The following is a 16,102-nucleotide window of genomic DNA, read 5'->3' on the forward strand; positions in this document are numbered from 1 at the left end:
AATAAAAAAAAAAAAAAAACACCCTTGCCTAGCACGCGTTGTGGATGATGATTCAGTACGGCGCGAAATGGCAAAACTGCATTGAACGGGTTTGCGCGCTCAGAGAAAAATCGGCATTAGGCCGACTGCACAGAGCTTTATAGAAATGTAAAATGACGAAGCTGACCAAAATTTAAAACGGCACTTATAAAGCAGAGATTATCATCTGCCTGTTTCTTTATTTTTACCTCCCCCCCTTTTTTTTTTAATAGCGAGTTATATAGGCCGAATGCCGATTTTTTAATTCGGGCAGAGTCGCTATATCTACTGAAGATAGCATTTAGAATCTCATCCCGATTCATTGCATCTTTCTTTTTTAGATGTAATGTTTTACATTATTTACTCTAAATTTTTACTTCGTCATGTAGCGGCGAGTTTTTTCTTTTTAATACATCAGTCCCGATCAGAAATTTTAAAGCGATATTACATACTCATCACTTTCCGCATCAGCCTGTTTCTCTATAATTTTCTCACAAATTAGTCGGACCTAAAATGTGTAGTCATTTTCAGAAATGTTATGCAGAATTTTGTTCTAGTTAAGATGGTATCAAATATATATTTCAAAGTTGGACGTAACTCGACTTATGGCCAAAACGCAACCCCTATTTAGCAAGTAAAGTCTCTGGAAAGCTTTTTTGTGGCATGTAGGCCTACCCTTTATCTCGTTCAGCAGACAAAAACGACAACCAACGGACATTAAAATTTGAGCTATCTGCAGTTGATAGCAAAATCACACGAATCCGACAAACACCAAAATGACATAAAACAGATAGAGAAATGTAAAAGCTTTATTTCAAAGTTTGTTTCAGCGTCATACGGTATTCGGTTCTTGAGATATTTCAATTTTAATATTACCCATGTCAATCAATGCAGGAGCTCTATAGACACCGGCACCAGAATCGAGCAAATTACGGCATGTCTCGTCACATTTTCTTTTAGTATAAAAATCGGCACTAGGCCGAATGCAAAGCTATAAAGAAATCTTAAAATGACGAAGCTGACCAAAATTGCTATCTTCAGAAGATAACAAGCAAAAAAAAAAAATAATAATAATAATAATATTTAAAAAAAAAATATAAAAAAAAACACCCTTGCCTAGCACGCGTTGTGGATGATGATTCAGTACGGCGCGAAATGGCAAAACTGCATTGAACGGGTTTGCGCGCTCAGAGAAAAATCGGCATTAGGCCGACTGCACAGAGCTTTATAGAAATGTAAAATGACGAAGCTGACCAAAATTTAAAACGGCACTTATAAAGCAGAGATTATCATCTGCCTGTTTCTTTATTTTTACCTGTTTTTTCTTTTTTTTTTTTAATAGCGAGTTATATAGGCCGAATGCCGATTTTTTTAAAAATTCGGGCAGAGTAACCGTGCGCGTTTTAGGATTTTGTCGCTATATCTACTGAAGATAGCATTTAGAATCTCATCCCGATTCATTGCATCTTTCTTTTTTAGATGTAATGTTTTACATTATTTACTCTAAATTTTTACTTTGTCATGTAGCGGCGAGTTTTTTCTTTCTAATACATCAGTCCCGATCAGAAATTTTAAAGCGATATTACAGACTCATCACTTTCCGCATCAGCCTGTTTCTCTATAATTTTCTCAAAAATTAGTCGGACCTAAAATGTGTAGTCATTTTCAGAAATGTTATGCAGAATTTTGTTCTAGTTAAGATGGTATCAAATATATATTTCAAAGTTGGACGTAACTCGACTTATGGCCAAAACGCAACCCCTATTTAGCACGTAAAGTCTCTGGAAAGCTTTTTTGTGGCATGTAGGCCTACCCTTTATCTCGTTCAGCAGACAAAAACGACAACCAACGGACATTAAAATTTGAGCTATCTGCAGTTGATAGCAAAATCACACGAATCCGACAAACACCAAAATGACATAAAACAGATAGAGAAATGTAAAAGATTTATTTCAAAGTTTGTTTCAGCGTCATACGGTATTCGGTTCTTGAGATATTTCAATTTTAATATTACCCATGTCAATCAATGCAGGAGCTCTATAGACACCGGTACCAGAATCGAGCAAATTACGGCATGTCTCGCCACATTTTCTTTTAGTATAAAAATCGGCACTAGGCCGAATGCAAAGCTATAAAGAAATCTTAAAATGACGAAGCTGACCAAAATTGCTATCTTCAGAAGATAACAAGACTGCATTGAACGGGTTTGCGCGCTCAGAGAAAAATCGGCATTAGGCCGACTGCACAGAGCTTTATAGAAATGTAAAAATGACGAAGCTGACCAAAATTTAAAACGGCACTTATAAAGCAGAGATTATCATCTGCCTGTTTCTTTATTTTTACCTTCCTCCCTTTTTTTTTTAATAGCGAGTTATATAGGCCGAATGCCGATTTTTTTAATTCGGGCAGAGTAACCGTGCGCGTTTTAGGATTTTGTCGCTATATCTACTGAAGATAGCATTTAGAATCTCATCCCGATTCATTGCATCTTTCTTTTTAGATGTAATGTTTTACATTATTTACTCTAAATTTTACTTCGTCATGTAGCGGCGAGTTTTTTCTTTCTAATACATCAGTCCCGATCAGAAATTTTAAAGCGATATTACAGACTCATCACTTTCCGCATCAGCCTGTTTCTCTATAATTTTCTCAAAAATTAGTCGGACCTAAAATGTGTAGTCATTTTCAGAAATGTTATGCAGAATTTTGTTCTAGTTAAGATGGTATCAAATATATATTTCAAAGTTGGACGTAACTCGACTTATGGCCAAAACGCAACCCCTATTTAGCACGTAAAGTCTCTGGAAAGCTTTTTTGTGGCATGTAGGCCTACCCTTTATCTCGTTCAGCAGACAAAAACGACAACCAACGGGCATTAAAATTTGAGCTATCTGCAGTTGATAGCAAAATCACACGAATCCGACAAACACCAAAATGACATAAAACAGATAGAGAAATGTAAAAGCTTTATTTCAAAGTTTGTTTCAGCGTCATACGGTATTCGGTTCTTGAGATATTTTAATTTTAATATTACCCATGTCAATCAATGCAGGAGCTCTATAGACACCGGCACCAGAATCGAGCAAATTACGGCATGTCTCGCCACATTTTCTTTTAGTATAAAAATCGGCACTAGGCCGAATGCAAAGCTATAAAGAAATCTTAAAATGACGAAGTTGATTCAAAATTGCTATCTTCAGAAGATAGCAAGCAAATAATAATAATAATATAAAAAAAAAAAAAAAAAAAAAAAAACCTTGCCTAGCACGCGTTGTGGATGATGATTCAGTACGGCGCGAAATGGCAAAACTGCATTGAACGGGTTTGCGCGCTCAGAGACAAATCGGCATTAGGCCGACTGCACAGAGCTTTATAGAAATGTAAAAATGACGAAGCTGACCAAAATTTAAAACGGCACTTACAAAGCAGAGATTATCATCTGCCTGTTTCTTTATTTTTACCTTCCCCTTTTTTTTTAATAGCGAGTTATATAGACCGAATGCCGATTTTTTTTAATTCGGGCAGAGTAACCGTGCGCGTTTTAGGATTTTGTCGCTATATCTACTGAAGATAGCATTTAGAATCTCATCCCGATTCATTGCATCTTTCTTTTTTAGATGTAATGTTTTACATTATTTACTCTAAATTTTTACTTCGTCATGTAGCGGCGAGTTTTTTCTTTCTAATACATCAGTCCCGATCAGAAATTTTAAAGCGATATTACAGACTCATCACTTTCCGCATCAGCCTGTTTCTCTATAATTTTCTCAAAAATTAGTCGGACCTAAAATGTGTAGTCATTTTCAGAAATGTTATGCAGAATTTTGTTCTAGTTAAGATGGTATCAAATATATATTTAAAAGTTGGACGCAACTCGACTTATGGCCAAAACGCAACCCCTATTTAGCACGTAAAGTCTCTGGAAAGCTTTTTTGTGGCATGTAGGCCTACCCTTTATCTCGTTCAGCAGACAAAACGACAACCAACGGACATTAAAATGTGAGCTATCTGCAGTTGATAGCAAAATCACACGAATCCGACAAACACCAAAATGACATAAAACAGATAGAGAAATGTAAAAGCTTTATTTCAAAGTTTGTTTCAGCGTCATACGGTATTCGGTTCTTGAGATATTTCAATTTTAATATTACCCATGTCAATCAATGCAGGAGCTCTATAGACACCGGCACCAGAATCGAGCAAATTACGGCATGTCTCGTCACATTTTCTTTTAGTATAAAAATCGGCACTAGGCCGAATGCAAAGCTATAAAGAAATCTTAAAATGACGAAGCTGACCAAAATTGCTATCTTCAGAAGATAACAAGACTGCATTGAACGGGTTTGCGCGCTCAGAGAAAAATCGGCATTAGGCCGACTGCACAGAGCTTTATAGAAATGTAAAAATGACGAAGCTGACCAAAATTTAAAACGGCACTTATAAAGCAGAGATTATCATCTGCCTGTTTCTTTATTTTTACCTTCCTCCTTTTTTTTTAATAGCGAGTTATATAGGCCGAATGCCGATTTTTTTAAAATTCGGGCAGAGTAACCGTGCGCGTTTTAGGATTTTGTCGCTATATCTACTGAAGATAGCATTTAGAATCTCATCCCGATTCATTGCATCTTTCTTTTTTTTTTTTTTTTTTTTACATTATTTACTCTAAATTTTTTACTTCGTCATGTAGCGGCGAGAGTTTTTTCTTTCTAATACATCAGTCCCGATCAGAAATTTTAAAGCGATATTACAGACTCATCACTTTCCGCATCAGCCTGTTTCTCTATAATTTTCTCAAAAATTAGTCGGACCTAAAATGTGTAGTCATTTTCAGAAATGTTATGCAGAATTTTGTTCTAGTTAAGATGGTATCAAATATATATTTCAAAGTTGGACGTAACTCGACTTATGGCCAAAACGCAACCCCTATTTAGCACGTAAAGTCTCTGGAAAGCTTTTTTTTGTTAGGCCTACCCTTTATCTCGTTCAGCAGACAAAAACGACAACCAACGGACATTAAAATTTGAGCTATCTGCAGTTGATAGCAAAATCACACGAATCCGACAAACACCAAAATGACATAAAACAGATAGAGAAATGTAAAAGCTTTATTTCAAAGTTTGTTTCAGCGTCATACGGTATTCGGTTCTTGAGATATTTCAATTTTAATATTACCCATGTCAATCAATGCAGGAGCTCTATAGACACCGGCACCAGAATCGAGCAAATTACGGCATGTCTCGCCACATTTTCTTTTAGTATAAAAATCGGCACTAGGCCGAATGCAAAGCTATAAAGAAATCTTAAAATGACGAAGCTGACCAAAATTGCTATCTTCAGAAGATAGCAAGCAAATAATAATAATAATAATAATAATAATAATAATAATAATATTTAAAAAACAACAACAAAAAAACAAACAAAAACCCTTGCCTAGCACGCGTTGTGGATGTTGATTCAGTACGGCGCGAAATGGCAAAACTGCATTGAACGGGTTTGCGCGCTCAGAGAAAAATCGGCATTAGGCCGACTGCACAGAGCTTTATAGAAATGTAAAAATGTGACGAAGCTGACCAAAATTTAAAACGGCACTTATAAAGCAGAGATTATCATCTGCCTGTTTCTTTATTTTTACCTTCCTCCCTTTTTTTTTAAAAACGAGTTATATAGGCCGAATGCCGATTTTTTTAATTCGGGCAGAGTAACCGTGCGCGTTTTAGGATTTTGTCGCTATATCTACTGAAGATAGCATTTAGAATCTCATCCCGATTCATTGCATCTTTCTTTTTTAGATGTAATGTTTTACATTATTTACTCTAAATTTTTACTTCGTCATGTAGCGGCGAGTTTTTTCTTTCTAATACATCAGTCCCGATCAGAAATTTTAAAGCGATATTACAGACTCATCACTTTCCGCATCAGCCTGTTTCTCTATAATTTTCTCAAAAATTAGTCGGACCTAAAATGTGTAGTCATTTTCAGAAATGTTATGCAGAATTTTGTTCTAGCTAAGATGGTATCAAATATATATTTCAAAGTTGGACGTAACTCGACTTATGGCCAAAACGCAACCCCTATTTGGCACGTAAAGTCTCTGGAAAGCTTTTTTGTGGCATGTAGGCCTACCCTTTATCTCGTTCAGCAGACAAAAACGACAACCAACGGACATTAAAATGTGAGCTATCTGCAGTTGATAGCCAAATCACACGAATCCGACAAACACCAAAATGACATAAAACAGATAGAGAAATGTAAAAGCTTTATTTCAAAGTTTGTTTCAGCGTTATACGGTATTCGGTTCTTGAGATATTTCAATTTTAATATTACCCATGTCAATCAATGCAGGAGCTCTATAGACACCGGCACCAGAATCGAGCAAATTACGGCATGTCTCGTCACATTTTCTTTTAGTATAAAAATCGGCACTAGGCCGAATGCAAAGCTATAAAGAAATCTTAAAATGACGAAGCTGACCAAAATTGCTATCTTCAGAAGATAACAAGCAAAAAATAATAATAATAATAATAATATTTAAAAAAAGAAAAAGAAAAAAAAAACCTTGCCTAGCACGCGTTGTGGATGATGATTCAGTACGGCGCGAAATGGCAAAACTGGATTGAACGGGTTTGCGCGCTCAGAGAAAAATCGGCATTAGGCCGACTGCACAGAGCTTTATAGAAATGTAAAAATGACGAAGCTGACCAAAATTTAAAACGGCACTTATAAAGCAGAGATTATTATCTGCCTGTTTCTTTATTTTTACCTACCCCCCTTTTTTTTTTAATAGCGAGTTATATAGGCCGAATGCCGATTTTTTTAATTCAATCTTAATATTACCCATGTCAATCAATGCAGGAGCTCTATAGACACCGGCACCAGAATCGAGCAAATTACGGCATGTCTCGTCACATTTTCTTTTAGTATAAAAATCGGCACTAGGCCGAATGCAAAGCTATAAAGAAATCTTAAAATGACGAAGCTGACCAAAATTGCTATCTTCAGAAGATAACAAGCAAAAAATAATAATAATATTAAAAAACAAAACAAAAAAACACCCTTGCCTAGCACGCGTTGTGGATGATGATTCCGGCAAAACTGCATTGAACGGGTTTGCGCGCTCAGAGAATAATCGGCATTGACTGCACAGAGCTTTATAGAAATGTAAAAATGACGAAGCTGACCAAAATTTAAAACGGCACTTATAAAGCAGAGATTATCATCTGCCTGTTTCTTTATTTTTACCTTCCCCCCCTTTTTTTTAATAGCGAGTTATATAGGCCGAATGCCGATTTTTTTAATTCGGGCAGTGTAACCGTGCGCGTTTTAGGATTTTGTCGCTATATCTACTGAAGATAGCATTTAGAATCTCATCCCGATTCATTGCATCTTTCTTTTTTAGATGTAATGTTTTACATTATTTACTCTAAATTTTTACTTCGTCATGTAGCGGCGAGTTTTTTCTTTCTAATACATCAGTCCCGATCAGAAATTTTAAAGTGATATTACAGACTCATCACTTTCCGCATCAGCCTGTTTCTCTATAATTTTCTCAAAATTAGTCGGACCTAAAATGTGTAGTCATTTTCAGAAATGTTATGCAGAATTTTGTTCTAGTTAAGATGGTATCAAATATATATTTCAAAGTTGGACGTAACTCGACTTATGGCCAAAACGCAACCCCTATTTAGCACGTAAAGTCTCTGGAAAGCTTTTTTGTGGCATGTAGGCCTACCCTTTATCTCGTTCAGCAGACAAAACGACAACCAACGGACATTAAAATGTGAGCTATCTGCAGTTGATAGCAAAATCACACGAATCCGACAAACACCAAAATGACATAAAACAGATACAGAAATGTAAAAGCTTTATTTCAAAGTTTGTTTCAGCGTCATACGGTATTCGGTTCTTGAGATATTTCAATTTTAATATTACCCATGTCAATCAATGCAGGAGCTCTATAGACACCGGCACCAGAATCGAGCAAATTACGGCATGTCTCGTCACATTTTCTTTTAGTATAAAAATCGGCACTAGGCCGAATGCAAAGCTATAAAGAAATCTTAAAATGACGAAGCTGACCAAAATTGCTATCTTCAGAAGATAACAAGCAAAAAAATAATAATAATATTTAAAAAAACCCAAAAAAACACCCTTGCCTAGCACGCGTTGTGGATGATGATTAAGTACAGCGCGAAATAGCAAAACTGCATTGACGGGTTTGCGCGCTCAGAGAAAAATCGGCATTAGGCCGACTGCACAGAGCTTTATAGAAATGTAAAAATGACGAAGCTGACCAAAATTTAAAACGGCACTTATAAAGCAGAGATTATCATCTGCCTGTTTCTTTATTTTACCTTCCCCCTTTTTTTTTTAATAGCGAGTTATATAGGCCGAATGCCGATTTTTTTAATTCGGGCAGTGTAACCGTGCGCATTTTAGGATTTTGTCGCTATATCTACTGAAGATAGCATTTAGATTCCATCCCGATTCATTGCATCTTTCTTTTTTAGATGTAATGTTTTACATTATTTAGTCTAAATTTTTACTTCGTCATGTAGCGGCGAGTTTTTTCTTTCTAATACATCAGTCCCGATCAGAAATTTTAAAGTGATATTACAGACTCATCACTTTCCGCATCAGCCTGTTTCTCTATAATTTTCTCAAAAATTAGTCGGACCTAAAATGTGTAGTCATTTTTAGAAATGTTATGCAGAATTTTGTTCTAGTTAAGATGGTATCAAATATATATTTCAAAGGTGGACGTAACTCGACTTATGGCCAAAACGCAACCCCTATTTAGCACGTAAAGTCTCTGGAAAGCTTTTTTGTGGCATGTAGGCCTACCCTTTATCTCGTTCAGCAGACAAAAACGACAACCAACGGACATTAAAATTTGAGCTATCTGCAGTTGATAGCAAAATCACAAGAATCCGACAAACACCAAAATGACATAAAACGGCACTTATAAAGCAGAGATTATCATCTGCCTGTTTCTTTATTTTTACCTTCCCCTTTTTTTTTAATAGCGAGTTATATAGGCCGAACGCCGATTTTTTAATTCGGGCAGTGTAACCGTGCGCGTTTTAGGATTTTGTCGCTATATCTACTGAAGATAGCATTTAGAATCTCATCCCGATTCATTGCATCTTTCTTGTTTAGATGTAATGTCTTACATTATTTACTCTAAATTTTTACTTCGTCATGTAGCGGCGAGTTTTTTCTTTCTAATACATCAGTCCCGATCAGAACTTTTAAAGTGATATTACAGACTCATCACTTTCCGCATCAGCCTGTTTCTCTATAATTTTCTCAAAAATTAGTCGGACCTGAAATGTGTAGTCATTTTCAGAAATGTTATGCAGAATTTTGTTCTAGTTAAGATGGTATCAAATATATATTTCAAAGTTGGACGTAACTCGACTTATGGCCAAAACGCAACCCCTATTTCTTCTTGCGTATACTGCCCAACACCCTCTGTTGAGGGTCAGACGAGCAGGGGTTCGGGTGTGCGCATTGAGGAGATTAGTAAAAGTTGTAATAGTTTCTGACTGCTGTTTTGAATTCTTCTTTCTTTTCGATGGTTGTAATGTGACTAGGTAGGCTGTTCCACTGTACCAATGTACGTGGAATAAATGACTGCTTATAACAGTTCTTGTTGGCTGCAATAGGAGTAAAGTTGTTTGCTTTTGGTGCTGTCTGTCTTGTAGTCCGTTGGACTGGGCGCAGGATTTTTCGTGCCGGAATGGCGAGTTGACCCGCTAGTGCTTGATGGAATGTTATTAGGCGGGCCACCTTCCTTCTAGTTTCAAGTTCCTCCCAGTTTAAGTCCTTTTTCATAGCTGTTACACTCATGTGTCTACTGTATTTCCCGGAAACAAACCTGGCTGCCCTGTTTTGGACAGCTTCAATTTGCTTCACTAAGGTTTGCGTGTGTGGGTCCCAAACCGAGGAACTGTATTCCAAGATTGGGCGGACCAATGTTTTGTATGCCATGTTTTTGATCTCTTTGGTACATGCATACAGATTCCTTCTCAGGAATCCCAGCGATTTGTTGGCTTTCGCTGTTATGTTCCCCACGTGTGAGTTCCATGTTAAATCACTTGTAATATTCACACCCAGATAGGTTTGGCTTTTGGTTTCTGTCAGAGTTGTGTTGTTTGATTTGTATGTGTATTCAGATGGTGATCTGGCGTGGGTTATTTTTAGCACGTAACACTTTTCCGCATTAAACATCATCTGCCACTTATTTTGCCACTGTGTGAGTTTATCTAGGTCTCTTTGCAGTCTGTTTGCGTCTTCCTCGTTGGTAACGTATACAGAATACAATCATCTGCAAAGAGACGTACGCTACACTCGAGGCCTTCTGGTAAGTCGTTTATGAACATGAGAAAGTCCAATGGCCCTGTTACAGTGCCTTGGGGGACACTGGAGTCTACATCCACCCACGATGAGCATTCGCCATCTACAACGACCCGTTGTTTCCTGTTTGTAAGAAATGAGTTGATCCAGTTATGTGTTCTGTTTCTAATACCATATCGCTGCAGCTTGATCAGGAGTCTTTGGTGCGGAACTTTATCGAAGGCTTTGGTAAAGTCCATGATAACGACATCTGTTTGAAGTTTATTGTCCAAGTCATGAGCTATGTCCTGTATTGTGGAAATTAGTTGGGTTTCGCAGGAGTGGTTCCTGCGGAAGCCATGTTGTTGATGACATAAAATATTGTATGAGTCAAGGTGGGACATTATATTTGAGTGTATTATATGCTCAAGTATTTTGCTGCATACAGATGTCAGGTTGACAGATCTATAGTTTGAAGGTGATGTTCTGTCACCTTTTTTGTATATTGGGGTAATGTTTGCACACAGCCAATCACCTGGTATGAGTCCTGTGTCCAGCGATTTCTGAAAGATTACTGTCAGAGCTGGGGCAATTTCATCAGCTGTCATTTTCAAGACATAGGGTGAGATGTTGTCTGGACCTGCTGCCTTGAAAGGGCTAAGTTGTTGGAGAAGTTTAATCACTCCATCTTCATGGACAATAATGTCTGGCATTGATGGTATTGTGCTATGTGGCTCATATGGAAGGTCAGTTAACCTTTCCTGGGTAAATTGAGACTGGTACTGCAAGTTAAGCAATTCTGCCTTCATGGCACTGTCTGTTATCAATTCTCCCTTGTCTTTAAGCGCCGGGATACCAGTGGAGTCCTTCTTCAGTGTCTTTATGAAACTCCAAAATTGCTTGGGCGATTCAAGACATTTGTCTTTAATGTAATTTCTGTGTGCCTTTCTTGTTTCTTTTTTCACTTTTTTCCTTAACTCCTTGTATGAGTCCCATGCTGTTTCTGTGTTAAGTTTTTTGTTTCTATTGAAAGCCCTCTGTTTGCGTCTGTGCAGACGTTTTATATTGTGGTTTAACCACGGTGTACTGTTGCGTTTCCTCACCATTTTGGAGGGTATGTTAGCCTCCACCACTTCATGTAATTCTTGCTTAAACTCATCCCAAAGGTCCGGGGCGGACTCACAAGACAAATCTTTTGCCGTAAACGTATCGCTAATTGCCTTTGTGCCCGCTTTTAGACCCTCTAGATTTGTTTTGGCATAGAGATACACTTTCCTTGGTTTTTGTTTGGTTGATGTTGGTTTTGCATTAATTTCAATTTTGGGTATACCGTCATGGTCACTTATACCTGGTAGTGTGACTTTTTTGTCACAAGAGTGGGGTTTGTAGTAAAGAACAGGTCTAAAATGTTCTTCCCCCGTGTGGGTTCTTCAACACACTGGACCAGACCGTAGTCATTAGCAATTTCAATCAAGTCTCTACAAAGGGTAGGTTTTGGACTACCGGGTTTCACAGCTTGACTTTCCCAAACTATATCCCCTAAGTTATAATCACCACCAAGCCAAATGTGGTATGAGGAGGGGTTTTTGATTTTGTCCAAAGATTCCCTAAGCTTGCCGAGATAGTCTCGGTCAGTCTTTGGGGGCCTATAAAAACAACCAATTAATATTGGTTTTGATCCAGCAATTTCCACTTGAATCCATACTATTTCACTTTGGGTATCCAGGTCATGTCTGCGTGCGCAGATAATCTCCCTTTTAATGGCTATTAGGACCCCACCGTGAAAAACACCATTGGCGCTTGGCGCCGGCCTATCTTTCCTGAAAACCGAGTATGAGTTGGGAAAAATCTCGCTGCTATTAACCGAGCTATCTGTCCATGTCTCTGTACCCATGATAAGGTCAGGGTCATCAATTTCCAGGCTTGCGTTTAGCTCGGCTGTCTTACCTCTCAAGCCCTGAAAATTGATGACCATGACCTTAAATGGGTGGGGTGATGTGTGTACTATTTTTAGTACGTTTTGGAACTTTCTTCTTGTTCTTTCTCCTGTGTGTGTTCTGTCTTACCTGAAGTATTTATGGGTTTATGATTAGTTCTATTGTACTTGTTTCCCCTATATTGAGGGGATGATGTTGCAAGTGGGGATGATAGCAGGTTATCTTCAGAATCCACTGAGGCCAAACTACTAAATCTATTCTGGGTGTTAATTGAGCCTGATGAAAAAAGGCTCGTGGCAAAGTTTGGCATGCCACATTGACAACAGATCCAGGACATTTTACTATTTTGTTCAAGAACTTCGTAAACTGTTGTATTCAGACCCATACAATCCACATGTATCCAACAGTCACATTGGTCACAGCAAATTGCGCGCTCGCGCCATAAACATGCAGCATTACAAATTTGACAGGGAAAACGTGGTTCTGAAGCAGGACCTGGGTTAGGCTGACAGTCGCCTGCCTGTGATATTAATAGACTCATGTACAACAACGACATTTTCATTGAAGATTGGTTGTGTAAGAAGGATCTAACTACCTGTCTCTTATACATGTGCATACATGATGGGTAACCTTTGTACTGAAAATCAGGATAGAACTGAAATCTCATGTGTGTCAACTGTGCCTTGGTTCTTGATGTCTTGGTTGGAGGTAGACCAGAACCAATACAATGGTCGTCATTGTCGACCCCACTAGCACTCCTCAGTAGCATCCAAACTGCAAACACAATTTAGCACGTAAAGTCCCTGGAAAGCTTTTTTGTGGCATGTAGGCCTACCCTTTATCTCGTTCAGCAGACAAAAACGACAACCAACGGACATTAAAATGTGAGCAATCTGCAGTTGATAGCAAAATCACACGAATCCGACAAACACCAAAATGACATAAAACAGATAGAGAAATGTAAAAGCTTTATTTCAAAGTTTGTTTCAGCGTCATACGGTATTCGGTTCTTGAGATATTTCAATTTTAATATTACCCATGTCAATCAATGCAGGAGCTCTATAGACACCGGCACCAGAATCGAGCAAATTACGGCATGTCTCGTCGCATTTTCTTTTAGTATAAAAATCGGCACTAGCCCGAATGCAAAGCTATAAAGAAATCTGAAAATGACGAAGCTGACCAAAATTGCTATCTTCAGAAGATAACAAGCAAAAAAAAAAAAAATAATAATAATAATATTAAAAAAAACAAAAAAAAAACCTTGCCTAGCACGCGTTGTGGATGATGATTCAGTACGGCGCGAAATGGCAAAACTGCATTGAACGGGTTTGCGCGCTCAGAGAAAAATCGGCATTAGGCCGACTGCACAGAGCTTTATAGAAATGTAAAAATGACGAAGCTGACCAAAATTTAAAACGGCACTTACAAAGCAGAGATTATCATCTGCCTGTTTCTTTATTTTTACCTTCCCTTTTTTTTTTTAATAGCGAGTTATATAGGCCGAATGCCGATTTTTTAATTCGGGCAGTGTAACCGTGCGCGTTTTAGGATTTTGTCGCTATATCTACTGAAGATAGCATTTAGAATCTCATCCCGATTCATTGCATCTTTCTTTTTTAGATGTAATGTTTTACATTATTTACTCTAAATTTTTACTTCGTCATGTAGCGGCGAGTTTTTTCTTTTTAATACATCAGTCCCGATCAGAAATTTTAAAGCGATATTACAGACTCATCACTTTCCGCATCAGCCTGTTTCTCTATAATTTTCTCAAAAATTAGTCGGACCTAAAATGTGTAGTCATTTTCAGAAATGTTATGCAGAATTTTGTTCTAGTTAAGATGGTATCAAATATATATTTCAAAGTTGGACGTAACTCGACTTATGTCCAAAACGCAACCCCTATTTAGCACGTAAAGTCTTTGGAAAGCTTTTTGTGGCATGTAGGCCTACCCTTTATCTCGTTCAGCAGACAAAACGACAACCAACGGACATTAAAATGTGAGCTATCTGCAGTTGATAGCAAAATCACACGAATCCGACAAACACCAAAATGACATAAAACAGATAGAGAAATGTAAAAGCTTTATTTCAAAGTTTGTTCCAGCGTCATACGGTATTCGGTTCTTGAGATATTTCAATTTTAATATTACCCATGTCAATCAATGCAGGAGCTCTATAGACACCGGCACCAGAATCGAGCAAATTACGGCATGTCTCGTCACATTTTCTTTTAGTATAAAAAATCGGCACTAGGCCGAATGCAAAGCTATAAAGAAATCTTAAAATGACGAAGCTGACCAAAATTGCTATCTTCAGAAGATAACAAGCAAATAATAATAATAATAATAATAATATTAAAAACAACAACAAAAAACCCCCTTGCCTAGCACGCGTTGTGGATGATGATTCAGTACGGCGCGAAATGGCAAAACTGCATTGAACGGGTTTGCGCGCTCAGAGAAAAATCGGCATTAGGCCGACTGCACAGAGCTTTAAAGAAATGTAAATGACGAAGCTGACCAAAATTTAAAACGGCACTTATAAAGCAGAGATTATCATCTGCCTGTTTCTTTATTTTTACCTCCCTTTTTTTTTTTTAATAGCGAGTTATATAGGCCGAATGCCGATTTTTTAATTCGGGCAGTGTAACCGTGCGCGTTTTAGGATTTTGTCGCTATATCTACTGAAGATAGCATTTAGATTCCATCCCGATTCATTGCATCTTTCTTTTTTTAGATGTAATGTTTTACATTATTTACTCTAAATTTTTACTTCGTCATGTAGCGGCGAGTTTTTTCTTTCTAATACATCAGTCCCGATCAGAAATTTTAAAGCGATATTACAGACTCATCACTTTCCGCATCAGCCTGTTTCTCTATAATTTTCTCAAAAATTAGTCGGACCTAAAATGTGTAGTCATTTTCAGAAATGTTATGCAGAATTTTGTTCTAGTTAAGATGGTATCAAATATATATTTCAAAGTTGGACGTAACTCGACTTATGGCCAAAACGCAACCCCTATTTAGCACGTAAAGTCTCTGGAAAGCTTTTTTGTGGCATGTAGGCCTACCCTTTATCTCGTTGAGCAGACAAAAACGACAACCAACGGACATTAAAATGTGAGCTATCTGCAGTTGATAGCAAAATCACACGAATCCGACAAGCACCAAAATGACATAAAACAGATAGAGAAATGTAAAAGCTTTATTTCAAAGTTTGTTTCAGCGTCATACGGTATTCGGTTCTTGAGATATTTCAATTTTAATATTACCCATGTCAATCAATGCAGGAGCTCTATAGACACCGGCACCAGAATCGAGCAAATTACGGCATGTCTCGTCACATTTTCTTTTAGTATAAAAATCGGCACTAGGCCAAATGCAAAGCTATAAAGAAATCTTAAAATGACGAAGCTGACCAAAATTGCTATCTTCAGAAGATAACAAGCAAATAATAATAATAATAATAATAATATTAAAAACAACAACAAAAAAACCCCTTGCCTAGCACGCGTTGTGGATGATGATTCAGTACGGCGCGAAATGGCAAAACTGCATTGAACGCGGGTGGCGCTCAGAGAAAAATCGGCATTAGGCCGACTGCACAGAGCTTTAAAGAAATGTAAATGACGAAGCTGACCAAAATTTAAAACGGCACTTATAAAGCAGAGATTATCATCTGCCTGTTTCTTTATTTTTACCTCCCCTTTTTTTTTAATAGCGAGTTATATAGGCCGAATGCCGATTTTTTAATTCGGGCAGTGTAACCGTGCGCGTTTTAGGATTTTGTCGCTATATCTACTGAAG

General features: G+C 37.6%; 1 protein-coding gene across 1 annotated transcript; it reads right to left on the reverse strand.

The window, feature by feature from the left end:
- Positions 1-9,537: 9,537 nt before the first annotated feature.
- Positions 9,538-10,248, reverse strand: LOC140141246 (uncharacterized). Its single transcript, XM_072163055.1, has one exon. It carries the CDS (start codon positions 10,246-10,248, stop codon positions 9,538-9,540), a length of 711 nt encoding a protein of 236 aa, XP_072019156.1.
- Between the last annotated feature and the right edge of the window lie 5,854 nt (positions 10,249-16,102).

Source organism: Amphiura filiformis, chromosome 2, assembly GCF_039555335.1.
Source record: "Amphiura filiformis chromosome 2, Afil_fr2py, whole genome shotgun sequence".
Lineage (NCBI taxonomy): Eukaryota > Metazoa > Echinodermata > Ophiuroidea > Amphilepidida > Amphiuridae > Amphiura > Amphiura filiformis.